The following is a 20,570-nucleotide window of genomic DNA, read 5'->3' on the forward strand; positions in this document are numbered from 1 at the left end:
TTAAATTGAAACTTCACCAGCTACTGTCCCTTACATGGGCTCCATGTAACAATTTGTAGAAATACACATGTATTGATCACATTTCTTTATTGGCCATACAGTATTTGAGCAGATTGTAGCATGATGTGAAAATTGAGACCTTCCCCGTCTCTAAGTTGCCTATACAAGCCTGTGGATGATTTGTTTAAGGTTTAGAAATTGACTCCGCTTACATAAACTAACAACCAGCCAAAAATCTGAACATGTCAGGCCTTATTCACATTTTAAAGGTACTGTTTTTTAGCTAAAAATGCACAACTTTGGTGCCCCCTGTGGTAGTACCAAAAAAGACACAACAGCAGAGAGCAACGAGGGACTGGGTGGAGTCCATTGCTCTGTGCTTTAATGTCATTTTTTGATGCTAAGGTTAACATACTGTAAGCTACACTAACAATTGCGTGGAGTGTCTAATATTTTTACAAACCAAATTCTGTGCTGTCAAAATAGTTTTAAGAGGCTATAATCACATAACATTGTACACACAACATGTTTAACATCTGGATATTTCTTCACATTACAAAATACAAACATTTAAAAAATGCAGCATGCATTAAATAAGGCAAACAGACCCCAAGCACAGCTCAGACGTTCAGTGTACTATTTAAAACATGATCCATTTTTATCTCTGAAATACAGTATGCTGCCAAATGATAAAATATGCACAAATCTTTCCTCCCAAAGTTAATTCAACGTCTTTCATGTGGATATATGCAGGTACTCTTGATATGCAGAATTAGTCAAATGGAACAGTTACAACAGATGTTAACAGTTAACACAGTTCAACTTCAGTGGATCAACGCAGAGAGTGGAAGCTAGCTAACTGGCCAATTTTAAATGAAGTGACTTTTCGAAATTGAGTGTTTCTTTTAGTAATTTATAACCTTAATTCTTACCTACAGGCTCCACCCATTGAGATTAATCTCAACCAATGAGGTTAGTGCTGCCACCAGGGCAGCTCTGCCTCTCATACTTAAGTCATTATCTTATCCACAACTAAGCTGTATGCACAGGTACATTAATCCTAGCTATGTGTATAAAACAATCCTTCTATACGCAGAGAGCGAAACACACTGTGGCAATCCTTACAGTAAAAAAAAAACAACATAAATAAACTGTGTGATTTAAAAAATTATAAAAGCAAGGCATCACACTTGTTTCTGGTTACACCTGGATCAACTGCATTCAAACACCGTAAAGAGCACAAGACAAGCAGGGCAGGACTGTAAATCCAACATTTTTCCAAGTATAATGAGAAGCAAATGGGACGTAACACAAAATTAAATGCTGTTATTTTAGGATTATTAAAGGACAAGTGTGTAGGATTTAGTGGCATCTAGGGGTGAGGTCACAGATTATGACCAAATGAATACGTCTCGTCTCACAAAGTGTTTTGGAAAAACTCTGGGGCCAGGGTTTGTCTGTTCTGATTTCTCCATGTTGCACCAGAGAGGACCTGCTCCCTCTGTAGATGTAAAAGGCTCCTTCAAAGGTTATGAAACAACTTTTATTTTTATTAATTACACAGTAATAAAATATAATAAAATAATTATGAATATATTCCATTTCTGCTCATGGTTTCCCCTAAATCCCACAAACTGGACCTTTAAATGTTATTATTATGTTATTATATAATGTCTTTGGACTGTGGAAGCAGGTCTTTAGAATGTTGAAATGCATCTGGAAGTAAAAAAAAACTGAATGTGTGTTAGATTGGGTGTATTTTTTGTCCACAAAATATAAGTACATTATAGTGGATCCTCTATTTACAATATAACATAGAACTTCCTTTTATGACGCTTCTCTGAAGGGGAACCTTTCCAAGATAACTAAGTTTTAAATACCTTTTCACATCAACTTTCGTTATGTTTCTCAGCTTCAGAAAAACTGGTTATAATGTTGAACGGACACACATTTTAATACTGGCGAGTATCTTAACATAGCAGGCTAGCTCACTCCCTAAGGCTTATACTCTAATAGACAAATACAGTAAAAAAATATAATAATATGTCTGTAAAACTCAACCAAAGATGCATTTCAAAATCCATTTCCTAGGTGCTGACTAGCATGTCAACTTTATCTTCATCAAACTCAGTGCATGCAATGAAAAAAATACCAAAAACTGAGCTACCAATAAACACCAGTGTTTTTTGTGGGTCCAGTGCCCACAGAACTTGAGAAACAGCTGCTCTGTCTAACTGTTACAGGCAGGAAACTGGAAGTCATACAGTCAGCATTTTTTTCACCGACATACAACCACGTGCAAAAAAAAGCTGCGCATGGCTCATTGATGAGAAAATTAAAACTGACAGTGATTTAAAAAAGCTGAAGAAGCCTTGGGCATTTCCTTCCTCTCTCGTGCAGCTTACATTTACATGCATACATTTTATTGTGAATGTGGACGGTTGAGTCCCAGAAGAAGTTAACGACTACACGGACACAATCAATGTGGACATTGAGGCTGTAATGTGTTTGTTATTCATAGCTCATATATCATGCTTTATAAGAAATGTAACACAATAAGCGCATGCAAATTTACAGACTCCATGTTGAGAAGTTTGGATGTTCTGTGGATCCCAACACTAGTCAGGTGTCGCCTGTCCTGACTACTAATGCCACCTCTATATATCAAACAATTATATCACACCATAATTGTTTTATACCTTATGGATAAGACAGAAACCCTCTTTAATAATCTCTGAACCAACTTTTCTGTCCAAGTAACTCTTTTGGATCGTTGAAAACAAGCAGGGGAGGGAAGCAAATACCAAAGTAGCCCACTCTTGATTTAGTGGGCTGATGCTGCACTTTTGACGATGTGCAGGTGTAATCAAATACTCCAATCTGATGAGATGAGAATGCAGCACGGCTGAGTGAAGGCATGCTGCAGCGTGATCCCTCTCACCACTCTCAACATCTGACGTGAAGCTTCACTTAAGAGTTTATCCTCCTTTAATGTTGGCCCCAAGTCACTGCAAACCACAGTCATTCAGGTCTCCTGTCCTGTTGCCAGCCTGTGTAGAGCTGATCCTCCTGGCACCCTGAAGCTTTCACACATTCAATAGCTTTGTTGCATCAAGGATATATGGAGGCAGTGTTTTGAGGAGTGTCAATGAGGGTTTTTCATTTTCTCTTTCGTGCACCTTGGAAGTAGGTTGTAGGTGCCAGAAACCTCTACTCTTCATTCGACGCTAGCTCTGATTGTGTGGAGATAGAATCAGGCTCACGGGACTGTATGACAAAGAGAGGGAGAGAGATGAATGTCTGTCCATAAAAACAAGGCTGCATTCCAGACAACTCAGAATGTAAAAATGGCCCTTTTCCTACTGAAAAAAAGGTACAATGGGGGAATCCGGCCAAATTCATCTAGGCTAGGATGTATTTGTAGATTACAATATTTGTATGAGGCTAGTGATTGGAACATGTAGATACATTTCCAAGAAAAAGTGCCATAAAATAAAAAGTATAATGACGTCTGTTGCCTCACGTGTTGTTTATCCTCCTCTGTCTCATTTATAATTGCTCAGAGGCAGCACTGCTGATATGTCAGTTGTGTGTACACTTGCCATGTTTGGTGTTGTGCACCTTGAGTGCGTCAAGGTTAGAAGTGGGACATTTCACCAGGGAAATAGTGCCTTTCAACTTTGACTGGAACTCAGCATAAGAGTGTACAGCCATAGGCACAGCCTAAGTGCTTTGAGCTAAGTCTCAACATGCTCACCATGACGGTGTTTACATGCCGATGTCTAGCAAGTAACGTTTTCACCATGTCAGTGTGTTAGAACTTGCTGTCCAAAGGTTGTCAAAACATTTCACTCTGAACCAGAGCGTCAACTTGCTGGTGACGCAACGAAACTCACACTCACTTGGACACATCATAATACATAAATCATCAACAGTGACTGGGGAAAAAAATGGGAGGCACTTGAAGATAAAGACCACTGACTGACTTTCTTACAGCCAACAGCAGATGCACACAGCAGAGCATCATTATTCAGAGTAAATATTACTGCTCAACTGGTTGATGTATAATTTCTTCTTCAAAAGCTTCAGGCTGCACTGATGACTCACAATCAAAACGCACAATAAAGACTCAAAAAACACAATTAATAACCATAAGCATAACAAAGAACAATGACCATTGCATGTAGAAACAACCTCAGGAAAACGTTCTTATCAACCTATCAATCAAAAATGCAAACAAGCTCAGACAAGAAAACTCTACGCTACCGGCTCAGCTTTCTGGAACTGCTGGGCTGAATCATGGATAAAAGCATTACATCTGTGTGTGAAACTCGTTGTGAACTCATAATTACCTGCATTAAATGTTTGGTCACCTCTCTATCCTCATTTACAGTTACCCGCATCGTGCACGACTGAAAGAGAGAGTGTTAAACATACACATCAAGTCATCTCTGTTGAATGTGTTTTTTACTACAGGTGGATGCGCTGTTAGTGCTAGCAGCAGCTTGAAACAGGGGTTGTGGGTTGAAATCCCTAAGGAAAGCCAGGCACAGATTACATCTCTCTACTTTCAAGGAAAATACAATTTTGACAGATGTGTTTCTATGTTCTTATCATGACCACTTGGTCAGTCACAGAGTTACTTAGTGTATTACTTGACATTCATTTTTCATACAACTGAAAACTCCACCAATTTTACACATTGAAGTGTGTTTACAGGTCTATAGTATCTCCAGTGTAGTATGAAGCCTTCTGTAGCTCAAGAGAAAGCAGCATGTAAGCTAATAAATAACCCCTAACCCTCCAGTGATGTCACTCAGTGGCTATGATGCATTGTGGGTAATGGAGGTGCCGTATTGCTTTATTGATTTTGATCATTTGTTTTTAAACAGTCCACAATGAGTCCAGCAGTGTTATCGGGGTGTAATGCTAGACTAGTGGACTGCTTTTCAAAATTCGGTACCTACATTACCCACAATGCAACTAGCCACCGAGTGGCTAATCACTGATTAACTGGAGGACTGTAATGTACTGATAACTGGGGACTTTTTCACATATGTAGTAGTACTGCCCATGGCCTGTCATCACACTTTAATGTGTTAGAGATTGGTAACATAAAGTTCTGACAGTGTAGCAAATGGCCAATATTCATGAGATGTAGCTCTGGACTGCTAACAAAAGCTATTTTTTCTCTGATTGTGGGGAAGAATGCTGCAGTGTAGACCTCTTCCCTTCCTGTCTATTAATAATTGATTGCAGTTAATGTGAGTTTGGCTTGTCTGTTGGTTAAACATCACTCCTCGATAGTTTCATGTTTAGCCCATGTGTTAAGATAAACCACCTTGACTGTCCAAGTTTCAGGACTAAAACATAAAAATGGTGATCAGATACAGAACAGTTATATAAATCATCAATTACAATAGCATGACTAAACAAAAGTGAATCTAGAATATTACATCTGATATTATAATATCAGCCGTGGGGGAGTATGAGGAGGTTCTGGACTCAGGAAACAGGAGTGTAGGTCAGGTTGGAAAAACACAAGCACAGCATATTTCTACTACAATACCTTCAACTCTGCCATTGGCCGAGCTTCTAATGAGGCTTCATCCGATAAATGGGTTGTAATCTGGGAAAGAAATGACACTTAAAATGTTTCTGATTCTGCATTAGGTTGATTTGCTATTTGCAGCATGAGCAAGGGTTCATTCATCAACAGTAAACGTCTTTTGTTCTGATTAGATCGAAAAGATTTTCGTTAAAGAGGAACTTAATACCAGGCTGAAAAGCAGTGATATCACTGGTTCTATATTACACCAGCACACCACAATGCAGCAAGGCGAGGAGTTAAACCACTGGACAGCCAGCAAAGACAAGATTTTCAGTTGGTATTAAGTTACTATATAAACTATCGACTCGCTTTTCATTGAGAATGTGCTCTGTGGCCCTGTTTATACCTGGCATTCACATGCAACTTTGGGGATCTGATCACAATGTGCTGAGTGCTGTGAGTCCTAAAACATGGAAATAAGTAAGCATTTCTGCACTAGCAGTTCCCCTTAATAGGTTTTCGGTTAGATGCCTTAAATAATGTCTGCAGTAAATAAACGCATAAAAGATTTTTACCTTTGGTTCTACAACATAAAACCCATCAATCAATACCCCATGTTTGAATTAAAGGGTATACGTACGTGTCTTAAAAAAGTTGGTTGCTAACAAGTGGCTAAATGAGACTGCATAAGTTGTTGGGGACGTTAAACATATAACACTGAACACAGAGACTCATCTGCTCACTAGTCTGCCTGTAGCAAACTATTCTAACTCTAACCTAACAACTTGTAGATTCATCAATTTATAGTAAAGTGTGTATACTATAGTCGATGAAGGTTCTCAGTCATCCAGGTCATGGTAATTCTAAGTGCTGTATTGTAGCCGACTGGTCGTGTTTCAGTTTCTTAAAGACATTTCACCTCTCATCCAACCGGCCACATGAAGGCCGGTTTAGTCAACGACCCACAAGTGGCCCTAACGACTCTGAAACTCAGAGCTCACACGTGTCCTTAACGACTCTGTAAGGACACTCCCACACAGAGTTTAAAAGCCTGCATCTCCCCTCCAGTTAGTTAGAACTGAAGAAGCCTCTAGGATGAGAGGTGACACGTCTTTAAGAAACTGAAACACGTCCAGTTGCCTATGATACAGCAAGTAGAATGTATAGTACAGTGTAGCACTAACCACTAACTGTTGTTACTTCAATTTGCTGTGCAGCCAGGGGTCCTCTTAACTGCCTCTGCTCAGAGCACTGGAGAAGTGTTGGGAGTTTTGAACTTTAAACTTTGAAGGAGTAGGTTTCATAAAGCTAATAAAATGTATCAAAGCTCTAAAGTTGATAGCCATGATAGCTACGAGGCTAACCAAGTCACTCAGTCGAGGCAGAAGAGCCGGAGGATTAACAGAATTTATTTTCGCCATAAAATATGATTCAGTTTCACGGAAATCGTTGACTCATAAAGTTCAACAAATATACAGGAATCAGTGAGGCCCCCAGAAACACTCATTTTTCAAACCTAATTCTTGCCTCATTTGTGGTCTGATGAACAGTAAATTCATCAAATCAGGCAGTAAAACCATGTTTTATTTGTAAATGGAAATAGCAGGGAAGCAGAATCCAATCACAAGCGGTCACTCAAGACACATGTGTAAATAGGCTTAAGATCCCTCTAACTGATTACAATAAATACCACTTGAACGTCTTTGTTTTTTCTGCTTATCATACTCTGCTGTAAACCTGCCTACATCCTTTTGGGCAAACACCACACGTGGCTGTGAAACTGGTCATCTAGCCTACATCGACTGTGAAGAAACAACAAGAATTTGCTCATACTCACTGACATGTCGCAGTCCTGCGTCCTCTGGTTGCGCTTGCAACGATAAAGCATCACCATGAACAGGACCATATTGAAGGCTGCGGATACCACTGAGAATATCTTCAGGGCTAAGTTTTCTGCTAAAGGAGAGATCAGAGACAACATTAAAGTTACCAAACAAAGAACATCAAAACTACCTCTACAGTACCACATTACATCTACAGATGGATGAATTGATCCAGAATCCAACACAATGAGCAGAAAGAACAAGACATTTTAACAAAAACATTCCCATCACTGTTTAATGTATGTTCAACAATAACCTTTAGTAACATAATACTTTTGAGGAATCCATTTTGTTTATATGCTTTCCACATTTGACATTAAGCAAACAGGGAAAACAAATGAGTAAGTCTGGACCTGTGCTGCAGTAAATACTGCTTCCAAATACTACTTTTACTCAACATATCTGCTCATTTCTGAATCTGAGCAGCTCTGTTTCTCTGAAATATTCATATAAACCCAAATGCTCAAATTATAATGAAGGGAAAAAACTTACCGCTGGCCACTGAGTTATGATGAATGGGGAGAAAATGGGGAGAAAAATATATATATATATATGTTAGTACAATTGCAATCTTACTGTGTAAGGCAAAGATGTTTAATCATTCCCCAACGCTTTATTTGCATATGTACAAAACATATGCCTGTCATGAACATTTCAGTGCAATAGGCTGACATTGTTTAAGACGATTTTGTTATGACAACTTGACATTTACCTTACATAATGGTATGGAGATGGTTTTCTTTCCGGGTTGGGCTGCTGGCAACCAGGGGCCGGTTCAGCTAAAAGGGGCTCTAGCTCTACAACTAATATAATAAGAGCAATAACAGCTGCTAGCTATAGTTAGCGGTAAGCTTGCTTTAAAACAAACTGTACTTGCTACAGACATATTAATGACATGTCCCAATTATGCCACTGTTTTTGAGGTCAAGTGTGTTCATGACAGCTTATGTTGTCCTTGTTGGTGTCAAGTTGTCATTACAAAGACATCCCAGTTTCAACTTTACATTAAGTTACATAACTGACTATCATAAAAATTCATGACCACGTTCACGGCAGGTGTCATTTGATGGTTATGATGGCGTAACGGTCAGTCTTACATACACCCCTTCAAATAAAGTGTAACCAGTTATTCCTTTCAATATCCTGCCTGCTTGTACAATGCACAGCAGAAGACGCTCCTGTTATGTTAAATAACTTCATCTTCACCAATATGAAGCATGTCGATCAGCAGGCGTGAACTGTTTTTCATTTACTTTTCAACAAATAAAAAATAATGAAAAGCAGTAAAAAATAAGTAATAGCTACACACGGATGTGGGTGTTCTCGTAAAGCACTGACATAAGAAAATAATAGTTTTCAATCTTGTAAACTCTTCAACTTAATCACATGACAACAAAATAAATTGCCAACATTAACAACAAATAATTTATTAGGGGAAATCCTGCAAAAGTTTCTTCTCTTTTTAACCGAAAACCTCCGATTGTTGATCAAGCATCATCGTGCAGTTTAACCTTTTCACCTTTTTCACTGCTTTCTGGCACTTTACACACTCAACATATCATAAAGTGATATATTTTTGTATCTATCCAAATTTACAATTTAATTAAAGCAAAAAAGGCTTACCTTTTTCATTGGCGATAACTCGTTCAGCTTTGGAAAGATGAAAAAAAACTTGAATGATTACAATTATTACAAGTAAACTACAGTTTGTGCATTTCTTTTAGTGCAAGAGAATAAATCAAAGCTGCAGCACCTTTTGCACAAGGCAGCGCCCATGCAGCTATGGGTGCCAAATCCCTTTTTTTCGACCTCTGGAAAACCATGGATTCATACTGTACATGCACACAGTGTTAGATGCAGGGCATGCAAACAGAATAGTGATAAATGAATGTAAATGGGTTATGACAAAAAACCAAAGGGAAGGAATTCCGCAATTAGTAACGCAATAGTGCTTTTCACACTGCACTTAGCCCCAGGCTAAGGGCGCACTCACACTAGGCAACCAGCATAAAATCCAGTTTGTTAGGTTCCTTGGCCCTGGCACGGTTGGAAGAGGTGTGCTTCGGCACTGGTGCGCAATGTGAACATTTAGTAATATCATGCATATTACGCTGCCTAGCATAATCAAGAAATCCGGGAATGTGAGAGGGCCATCTATGACCAAAACAACACAAAATAGGCCACAAGAAGCCGGAGCAATGTGAGTGAAGGCCAGCGGGGGACTGTGGAGGAGGGACAATCCTGCTTTGGCACGGTACGGAGCAACTGGGCCAAGTGTGAGTGCGCCCTAAGAAAGCTGTTAGCATGGTTAGCCCTGAGTTTGCAGGGTTGTCCCCTGAAAATGTGCTAAACATGGGGCTAAAAAGTGCCAGTGTGAAATGGGGCTAGAGTTAACATAACACCAAGGCCACCACATGTTTAGTGTGAATTGTATGGCCCTGGGTTAACATTAGGAAGAAAGCATTCACACTGGCAAAATCATATAGCCCCAGGCTGGGATTGGGGTCAGTCACTTAAAAAAGGTTTTAGAACCACTGAGTTCAACTAAAGACAGAAGCTATGTTTGAGTGTATTATATCAGTATAAAATATCAGTAAACCATAACAATAATATGTTAATATGCCCATATAAACTTCAATTTAGCTTACCATCGATCTGTGAGAAGTTTGTTGTTGTTGTTGGTGGTGGTGTTGTTTCGGGTGTTGTTGTTGTTGTTGGTGGTGGTGTTGTTGATGCTGTTGTTGTTGTTGTTGTTGTTGGTGGTGGTGTTGTTGTTGGTGGTGGTGGTGTTGTTTCGGGTGTTGTTGTTGTTGTTGGTGCTGTTGTTGTTATTGGTGCTGATGTCACTTTTAGTGAAAGCGCTGTTGCTATCGTTGTGGGGGGCAACACTGTAGTTTCTGATGTTGTTCTTTCTGGCAGTGTTGCTGTTTGTGGCAATATTGTTGTCTGATGTGACCCTGCAAGCAGGCAGTCAGTCAGTTAGTAATAAAATCTTACAGTATGGACTGATGCAGAAATACTATGATATTATTAATATTAGTAGACTTTGAAAGGCAGTATTCAAAGGTACAGGTAAACTAAATCATGATGATTTGTTACTAAAGAAAAAAAATCTAAAGAGCTCATTTTAAATAACATGGAAAATATATTCTGGACACCACAAAAATGGATTGGTAAACAGTTTAGTGCAGAAAAGATTTTGTGAAGCTTTGCAACGGGTGAGTTTCTTTTCAGAATACAATGTGGAACGGTAGAGATATAAGCATATTTTACTGTTGTAAAGCTGCAGCTTGTGGTGCTGTACAGCTTGTCAGCATGATTAATTGATCCATGCAGTGAAATAAAAAAGTTTGTTTTGCCATTCATGTGGCTGTTGAATCGCATTGTTGTGTGTGTCACATAAGTTGTCTCATTCCTCCGGTCTCTGCATTTTGGGTCCACCTAAAAAACCCCAACTCTCACATAAACTCATCTATCCACATTGCATTTTAGCAACTGGCAAAAATGTAGGCAACTGGACATGTTTCAGTTGGTAGGTAAACAAAACAATCATTTTGGACCCGACAAACGCTTTAAAATCATTAATTCAGAATCATAATAATGTATTTAAGGAAAAGAGATATTTTTATTCTGCACCTTTCAACAAGCTCTGTACATGTATTATTATTATCATTATTATTATTATTATTATTTTACATAAAAATACATATGTCTACGTAAAGATGTTATCATTATGATCATAAAAGATTAAGCTTCAGGTTGCATATGTATCCATGGTTCTCTGTACATTTGAAATATGTAGCTGGTTGGGGATATGGAGAACTACTCTTGAAGCAGGATTTTAAATGCACAGCACCAACATGCACCTCAAGCACTTCTAAATGAAAGGTGTGACTTACCTGTCAATGGTCCTCCTGAAAGGACCCTGCATACAGTATCTAAACAAAGATTTCATAATCAAGATTACATTAGTGAAGGGGCATGAACTGTAAAAGCAACGTACTGTTAAATAACTCAAACATATGCTTGATACAACAGACACAGTTGACTGTGTGTTTTGTTGCAGGCAATCTTTTTCAACAAATACATCACATACCACAACCCAACACTCACAATGCAGCATACATACTCACCATATTTGCATCCTTCAATTATGATTTTGTCGTCTTCTTCTTCTGCTAATGAAAGAAAAGCAAACAACACAGTAATGTTTTTATTGCAATATGAAAAATAATTACAGCAGGAGTTCTTAGACAGACTTATAACAGTTGTAGTGGAATCTCTCAGTTTATAAAAATGTGAGTGTTTTAGCTGCTTGCTTTGCATCAGTATGAGTGATACCTTCATGTTTGTTGAAAGCGTCAGCCGTCAAGCACATGAAATGATAGAAAGGGACAGTCTCAGAAGTGTCCCCTTGACACTTTTCACTAATATTCTGTGGTTCACCCTGTGGTGAAAAAGGAAACAACTGGTTTGTCATATACATTCATTCAAATCGCCTTCACTTTAAAGGTCCTATTTGTAAAAAAAAGTCTCATTCTCAACTCGTCAAATACTGACGCTTTGGGCTTGCAGGCAGGTCGGCCACCATCCCAATGCGTCAGTACTTGAAGAGTTGAGAATGAGACTCAAAGATCTACTTTTCTTACAAATAGAACCTTTAGGGATGAAAGGTGAGACATAGAACCTCGGACTGTTACTCACCTCTCTTTTGAAGCAGTGGTTTAGTATGTGCCATAACATGGTATTTTGATTCGATTCGATAACCGCTCTCTCCAGACTACACTCCATCATGTCCTGCATTGGAAAATGTAAACTTAGTCAAATTCAACACAGTACAGTTCCAATTAAACAAAATGCTTTTACAGTCATTGAATCTCAACAGATCACTTTAGCTCATAAAAATAAGCTCATGAATAAGTTACCTTGGATTTCGTTGAATTAACGAGGGGGAGGGTTTCTATAAGGAATGGCCCCTTGAAAGTGAAACAGAAGACAAACAGATTATTAATCTCTAGATCCTTATTACTTAAAGCAGCAACAAACAACTTTAATTTTGTGTTGATTCTGGCTGCACCTGTTGACAAAAATGCTATGAGCACCACCACCTCCTACCTCCTGTCACTAAGACTGTGATCTGGCTTGTGCATACATTTGATATGAAAGCAAGGCAACTTCTTTTTTTCCCATTTCCTATAACTTCTTCTTTTTTTTATGTTTTTCTTTTCAGACACAGCTGGTTGCGGGATACATAGCGCTGAGGTAATGTACCTATTTGAGGCTATGTAAGATTCATAATTGTAATATGATAATATGATGACGGTGAAACAAAGCAAACTTTGTTTTAGCAACATTACCTATTAGCTATTAGCCATTAGCTATTATCTGTCCGGTTTACATGTAAGCCTATGGCTACCAGATTCAGTAAATTGGCTATAATAATTTTGTCTTTTTTAAAAATTCCCTAACATTCCTTTTCATAACAAAAAGTCAAGAACGAGCTATAGCTTTGTAGCAAGGCCAACTTTAAATATTACCTTATAAACTAGTTGTCCTGCTGCCGTACCACCAGACTGCAGAGCAACTTCTTTCGTCAAGCTCAGCGATTCATCAGTTCAGCCTTAATACCTCTAACTATTTTAACGTTCGGATTCCGACCCGGTAACCCGGCATTAAGAATAACTATAGGAACTATATAGAAATAGTCGATCTTCAAAATGATGGTCTCATTTGCTATAGAGGCATCAGTTTTAAATTAAGAGTGATGCATAACCAGTTAAAAATCCTTTTAGTACATTTATGATTAGTCTGCAAGCAGTGCACAGAGGGCTTCAGAGGTTTGCCAGTTATAAATAGTTGAGTCTGATTTGTTGATGAAGGTTCCCATTCATCCAGGTCATGGTAAATCTAGGTGCTGTATCGTAGGCAACTGGATGTGTTTCAGTTTCTTGAAGACATCCAAGAGGCTTCTTCAGTTCTAACTAACTGGAGGGGAGCTACAGGCTTTTAAACTCTGTGTGGGAGTGTCCTTACAGAGTCGTCAAGGACACGTGTGAGCTCTGAGTTTCAGAGTCGTTAGGGCCAGTTGTGGGTCGTTGGTCAAACCGGCCTTCATGTGGTTTGCTAGTGCTAGGTGAGCCCAGGTGTGAATGGTTGTTCAGCTGTCTGGGGAGATAACTTAGTACATCTACATGTAGATTTAGTCTGATTGTTGGGTCTTTCTTAGAGGTAGGCCTTCAGTAGAGATAAATTAGCTTGGTAAGTATTGTGAGACACTAACAATTTCTTGGTTTGGGTCTTTGATATTTGAAAAACTATTACATTGCAAGCTCCTTTTATGAGTCATCATTTTGACAATGTAGCACATTCTAAGCCACTGTGTGTAGAATTAGCAGTTTCTTTCTTTGGTACCCTCACTAGCAGCATCAAACAGCACGTCCTGTTATATTCAGCAATTCAGACATTACAGCCGAACCTCTGAAAAGTCAGAGAAAGATACTTTATTGCCATCGCTTTTTCATTTTGCCAATGTCTTGCAAAAAAAGAAAAACAATTAAGCAACTGGTCAGAGAATTGAAAAAAAAAAAGAAAAAGAAAAAACACGTACCCATTTTTCCACCTCAAAGTAATCATGACATCCCCCGTGTGACAGGCAGATCATGCACACGAACACCTAGCAGACAAAAGTGAAACAGTAGTGTTCAAAGTTTGTTTTAAATAGTTTATAGATTGGTAGAAAGCATGTCGGATATGCAGATGAATTTATATATATTATTCATAACCCTTTTCAAATGACTTGAGTGCACATCACTCAGCTCTCGTTTGTATTAGACTGCACATTACGCATCATCTCCGTGCTCTGAATCTCATTATTTTAGATTTTAACTCCAAGCTAAAAGTCAGAGCAACAAGCTGCTAAATTCACAAGTCATGCTGCGTAGGTGTCACCTACAAGGAGAAGGAGTTGGGCTTTGGGTTTCCACGATGTCATGCTGCTACTGTGACCATCCAGACTCACACTAGAGAAGAGGAAAAAAAGGAGAGATCAGGAAAAGAAAAAAGTCAGTCCCTATTCTGACAGACATCTTTGTTTCACCCTTTGTCATTTTGTTTCCATGTTGTTACACCTCTTGAAAGAAAAAGAAGAAAATATGAGAGGAGCAGACAGACATATTGTTGAGCATTATTTGGGCGTGCTGTTGGGTCAGTCATCTCTCACACAAACCTGATCTCAAACAGTAGCTAGCAATAATGAAAATACAGGGAGCATTGTGTATGTAGGGGGAGACATCCCATAATAAAATCAAGTGTCACTGAGAACCCCACATTAAAATACTCAGTGGCCTGATTAATGGGTGTTCTCTTCCTGGAGGAGGTTATGGTGGAATTTAAATTGTGTGTGTGTGTGTGTGTGTGTGTGTGTATGAGAGAGAGAGAGAGAGAGAGAGAGAGAGAGAGAGAGAGAGAGAGCAAACTGTCACTCCAGACAGGAAACAAAGGCACGAAGCGAGGTGTGGAACATAAATCAAAACCAATCTTAGTGTCGTCTACCATTCCCTTTCAGAGCCAGGTGTGCCAGGACCTGACACATAGTAACCAGTGGCACTTGTCTTCAGTGAGGGAAAGGGATCTTCCATTGGAGAGTCCATCTTACAGTTCATGACTGAGTTCATGGAAATGTTTAAAATAACTGAAAGCAGCCTCTCAAATCATATCATCAGAGTGTATGCATGGTGTGAACCTGCCTGTGTAGGCGCATCTTACTGTCTGAATAATGCGTCCTTTAAATAGCAGGAAACAGACTGCGACTTTGGCTTCAGACCAGCTTCTTGTTCGTCTATTGTGCAACAAAGAAGCCCTTGTCCCAGATACAGCATCTATCTTAAATCTCGACAGTTTACTGCTAATCACATGGAAAAAAAACAATCATTCTGGAGGAAAACGCTGTAGTCACATGAAACAAAATGGCCTTCCCAAAGTCCTGGCTTGAACCCCATCAGAACATGTGGACTGTGCTTAAGAAACACGTCTTTGCCAGGAAAGCGACAAGTTTAGTTGAACTTCACAGATTCTGTCAAGAACCAGCTCACTGATTTAATGCTCTGAGTGAATGTGAAATTATTGTAACAGTGCCAGGGCTTCATGTTTATACCTGCGCGCACAGAGCAGGACAGGACTCCACCTCGCCAAACCAAAGCTGGGTTGACACACTTGCATCAGAACATGCTCTGCTTACACAATGACAAACAGTTTTGCTGCCAGCTAAGTTATCTCGTTTTATCCAACAACAGTCCAAATTTCCCCAACTTTCACAAATATTCACTAAAATTTAAGATCCAGAATAAAGTTAACTTCCAGGTAGAAAACCGCTGCATCATAGACCAGCTTACATACTATTTAAAGCTATAGTTGGTAATGTTGGAGAGCTAGTAGTGATGTGCGGCTCGATACTGAAATATCGATACCTCCGAGGCATTTATGATGAGGCGGACAGAAGAGGAGAGCACAGTGTCAGGTGCTGCTGCTAGGGCAAGACAGACGTCTCTGGCGGAGTCCTTCGGTGCTGCAGGCAGGCACTATCCAGGTACAGAGGAAGAAAATGTGGAGCTTTAAGCGGCGCTAAGCACTGTTGCTGTTGGAGTTGTTCAAATTAATAAATATGGTTATGAAATAAGTAACAAAATAAATACATGCTTCAACAAATAGCTGCATGAGTTCCGCTTGGAGTAATAATATGTGTATCACTGAGATAATCTCACATAGGCAAAAAAGCCTAGATTTATTCAGGTAAGGTTTCCTAAAGAAATGATCATTTAAAGTGGATAACATAGACTGGGTGTCATTAAATTACACAGAGCAATTGCGATAAAACAGCCATGGTGAACTAGAAAAATATATACTAGAAAAGATGGATAAAAAATAACATTTTATCAAAAAGATATATATCTATTATTATTTACAATCAGTCTAAAATGAGGCTGCTACCTCAATATACTTCCGAGTTCAAAATAAATAAATAAATAAATTACTCTGATGTCTTGTATTCTTTATGAAGCTATGATTTGAAATGCACTACTTTTTTTAGAATTACCAGACACATTAGGTGTATTTGCACAAAATATCAGTATCGGATCGGTCGCCGATACCAGCCTGAATTTTACTCAGTATCGGATCGGAAAGGAACTCGGTGGTATCGAACATCACTGAGAGCTAGCAAGATTCGAAAGTGGCACCTCCTCTAAGCTCCACCCCCTCCCGTCAGTGCTCCATCCAAAGCCCCGCCCCCACAAACTTGAACGTGCATCTGACAGTCGTAGGGCCCTATAAAATCTGTTTTATTTTTTCCCAAATTCCGTTTTTTTCCGTTTAATTTTTGGGAATCCCTTTTTTTTACCTTTTACTCTCATTTTACTACCAAAAACAGTGTGTTTTAATGTAAATGGCTAAAATGTACACAAATTAAATAGAAATTAATTAAAATTTATTGAGGTGACAAACAACACATTTCCTAAATACTGTACCGTACAGTAGGCCTGGCCGATAAACCGAAAATTTACCGATATCGAAATTTATGACGATAACAACGTCATTTTGCCCATGTCGATATATTCGGTGTTTAAAAAAAAAAAAGTTGTTTTTGTCTTGTTTGGCTGTGTGTGTAGGTAGGCTACCGGTATGTTCATGTGTAACTGTTGCCAAAATGCAACCTCGGCTTATTTTGTGAATGAACACGAGTCAAACCTTTGTGTAAAAGCATTATTACGATGAAAAAGCCGCTTTTAAGATTCACCGTAGTTTCGTTTCCAGGTCAAACTCATTTATAATGGAGGTGCACGGGGCAACTTTTCTGTAGCATCAAAATCGCTATTTTTAAAACACTAAGAAGACTTGACACAACATGAAACTTTGCTCGTAGCTTCACCAGGTTCTCTACACATGAACACGAGCAACTCACGTTAGCAGTAGCAGTAGCAGTCCTGCCAGTCGCGATGCGTCTGAACATGAAGGAGAAAGCTCCATGTTACATCGGGGATCGGGGATCGACGCATCTCGACTGGCAGGACGGCTAAGCTAACGTGAGTTGTTCAAAAACCTTCTTTTTAGCAAACTTTGTGTACACAAACGATGTTGCTCGTGTTCATGTGTAGAGACCCTGGTGATGCTACGAGCAAAGTTTCATGTTGTGTCGAGTCTTCTTAGTGTTTTATTTTTCGTAGTGTTTTTTACTTATCGTTCATTTATCGTTATCGAGGTGAGTTACTCAATATATCGTGATATTGATTTGAGGCCATATCGCCCAGCCCTACCGTACAGTACATTAAAGTCCATCAGAAACAAGCAGCAAGTAATGAAACTTTAGTTGACTTGTCATAAAACAACCACCAAACATTTTAAACTTCTTCAAAAGTAACTTAAACAGGTTTTTTAAGCTGTAGGACTAGTTAGTCCTTGTGAGCTACTCTCTCTTCAAGATTCCCACCTATCAGAAGCCCTTTTTAGATAGAAAAGGTGGCACATTTGCTCCAAGGTAAGGGCGGCAATCTGCCGCCTTGTCTTTCTAAAAGGGAGGCGTAATATTCCTCCCTTTCCAAAAGCCGCCACTGGGCCGCCACTGGGGTATAGGGCTGTCAAAATTGCTCCAAAATGACGTTCGAATATTCGATCTAAAAAACCCACATAGGTTCGAACCATTCGAATATCTGGATTTGTGCATTATGTCAATAGCAGGAGGACAAACTAATACTAGACTAACTAGACATAACTACTTGTATAGGTTTTTTTTTTTTAAGTTTTAACATGTCTTTGAAAACATACCTACACATTACAAAATAAGTAAATGAACTAATGGCCTATACCGTAAAACTTTTAGGACCGTAGACCTCTCTCTCGCTCGCCCCCCTCTCTCTCTATGCGCAAACTCCCCTCATGTTGCTAGTGGTGGAATGGTAAGCTAACTGTAGCTTACACAGCTAGCATACAACTTTATCTCGAGGCTCCGCATTTATGCCGTCTACTCACCAAAATCCGAAGTATTTCCAAACGGGGCTTTTTAGGTTGCTTGGAGTCCAAACCACTCTCTCTGCTGCCGAGTTGGGCTCTGAACTTTCTGCTGATTCATTTTTCTCTCTGCCATCTGCATCTGCCACGGTTTTTGTCGCGTCTCACTTTCAGCAGTGACGCTGTGCAAGTGACCTGTCCCTGACCCGTCATGCATTGCGCCCACTCGCAAAGCAGCCGCTGATGTGTTTTTTTTCTACAGTCGAATATTAATTTTCACAATCGAATCTCCGTTTTTTTTAAATATTCGAATATATATTCGAATTTAGAATATTCGTTGACAGCCCTACTGGGGTAGGCGTAAACATGTGACGTGACGTGAAGCACGAAGTTGGGCAGTGAACAGTGACAACGAATTTGTCTTCAAAATAAGAGCTTTACATTGCACCCCATTGGATTTTTGAACTGGGTTCTTAGCGGGGGGCTTTTAATTTGAAAGTAGCGACCATTCGTAGCTTGCCACTACAAGCTGACAGCAGCTACTAGCTGTTTAGTTGTGTCCGCTAGCTAGACGGTGGCTGTGTCCAAATTCAGGGGCTGCAGCCTTCAAGGACGCGGCCTTTGTGGCCCACGGAGGCCAGGTCCTTCGGAGAGACCTTGAAGGCCGCGTCCACCGTTGTTAAATGGGACGGTCTAGCCTTCGGAGTAATTTCCTGGTTGCGTCACCAGGTGTTCATGCATTAAAGTCTGTTTTGGTTCAAATCTATCAAACGTGTACATTCATTTGCGTGTGTACAATGTGTCAAACCTAAATTGAATTATCAACATTACAAAATAAACATTAACCCTTGGTGAATAACAACTATATTTACCATAGCATTACCGGCGTCACATATTTGAACTGAAAGTTGAAATTTGGAGGTTTTATAGTCCCCTGAAGTTTAACATATCTGGCGTTGGATGTTCAAATGAGTAAAAAATGAGTATAAACCCATTACTTAAATTTGAATGTCATGTCTGCGCCACTTGATGTCACCATTTTCTCTTGCTTCCTCTTCTGTTTCGGGACTGAGCAGCGGTGCGCAAAGGATCTTGGGATATAGCAGGCCTCGAAGGATAGTAGCGGTGCGTCCTCCAAAAAGAGGGAAGTGCAGGCTGCATTTGTGGGCTGCATTTGAAGGAGCCTTTGAATTTGGACAGCCTTTGCGCAGCCTTGTGACGTAATTGGCCTTCAAATGCGCCCTTCGAGGGCTGCAGCTCCTGAATTTGGACACAGCCAGAGCCGTGGGCGGCCGCTTCGTTTTGAAGGGGGAGGGTCAGTCTATGGAGGGGGCTTGTTGTGCCACACAGATTTGCTTCCCTCCGTGCAGTTTTCCCCACACATACGATCCTCTTCCACACGAAAACAGCATTTCAGTGAAATTTTGTCAAATTCCGCGATATTCCGCGTTAAAAAATAGATTCCGTTTTAATCGGCCAATTCCGCGATTCCGTCCGCGATTCCGTGATCGTGGAAATCATAGGGCCCTACAGTAGGAGGCAGCAGGGCAGAGGAGAGCCCAGTATTTATATCCTATAACCTCTTCAATACGAGCGCCCCCTAATCAGGGGCCAGCATGAGATGCATTGAGTACAAACACTCAATGCTCCGTGCAGGAAGCACAGATCCTATAAGTTAGATAAGCAGTACCGACGATCTGTAACGTTACTGGCTTACACCGACAGAGAAGCTAATGTTAGCGTTGGGCTAATACGAGCTACAAAAGTAGCTAAGTTGGCTAACGTTACATATTTCATGAAAATAACAAGTCCCCTCGAAGCAAAACAAATAATTACCTGTCCAACAGAAAGACAGCAACCTCTGCATCACTTCTCAGGCCCTTCAGCTCCCTCAGTTGTCTCCACCGTTCAAAAGCTGAACCGATGTTGACTCTGCTTTTCCCTCTGGTTTTATCAGAAGCCTTTTTCGTTGCAGCCTTTTCTGCCTCCGGCCTCTTTTCTTAGCCCGTTTAGCGGGGCAAGTCATTACAAGTAACGCTGGAAGTGCTACTTTTGGCTGCATTTTCTCTGCCATTGTTCTCTCCTGCTAACTCGGTATGGAGTATGCTGAATATTTCCGGCAACGGTGACACATGATG

General features: G+C 39.9%; 1 protein-coding gene across 1 annotated transcript; it reads right to left on the reverse strand.

Moving 5' to 3' along the window:
• Positions 1-8,735: 8,735 nt before the first annotated feature.
• On the reverse strand, positions 8,736-20,334 carry LOC311268454 (uncharacterized protein; the record flags this gene model as incomplete). Its single annotated transcript, XM_084372129.1, has 11 exons — positions 20,269-20,334; positions 14,387-14,453; positions 14,042-14,107; positions 12,360-12,410; positions 12,139-12,231; positions 11,776-11,881; positions 11,568-11,612; positions 11,334-11,372; positions 10,083-10,391; positions 9,058-9,084; positions 8,736-8,767 (listed from the first exon to the last, which is right to left on the reverse strand). The coding sequence occupies exons 2-11, from the start codon at positions 14,423-14,425 to the stop codon at positions 8,736-8,738; spliced, it is 807 nt and encodes a 268-aa protein (XP_084228255.1). The 5' UTR covers positions 14,426-14,453; positions 20,269-20,334.
• Positions 20,335-20,570: the final 236 nt, after the last annotated feature.

The sequence above is a fragment of the Pagrus pagrus genome, assembly GCF_965226575.1.
Source record: "Pagrus pagrus genome assembly, chromosome: 13".
Taxonomy (NCBI): Eukaryota; Metazoa; Chordata; class Actinopteri; order Spariformes; family Sparidae; genus Pagrus; species Pagrus pagrus.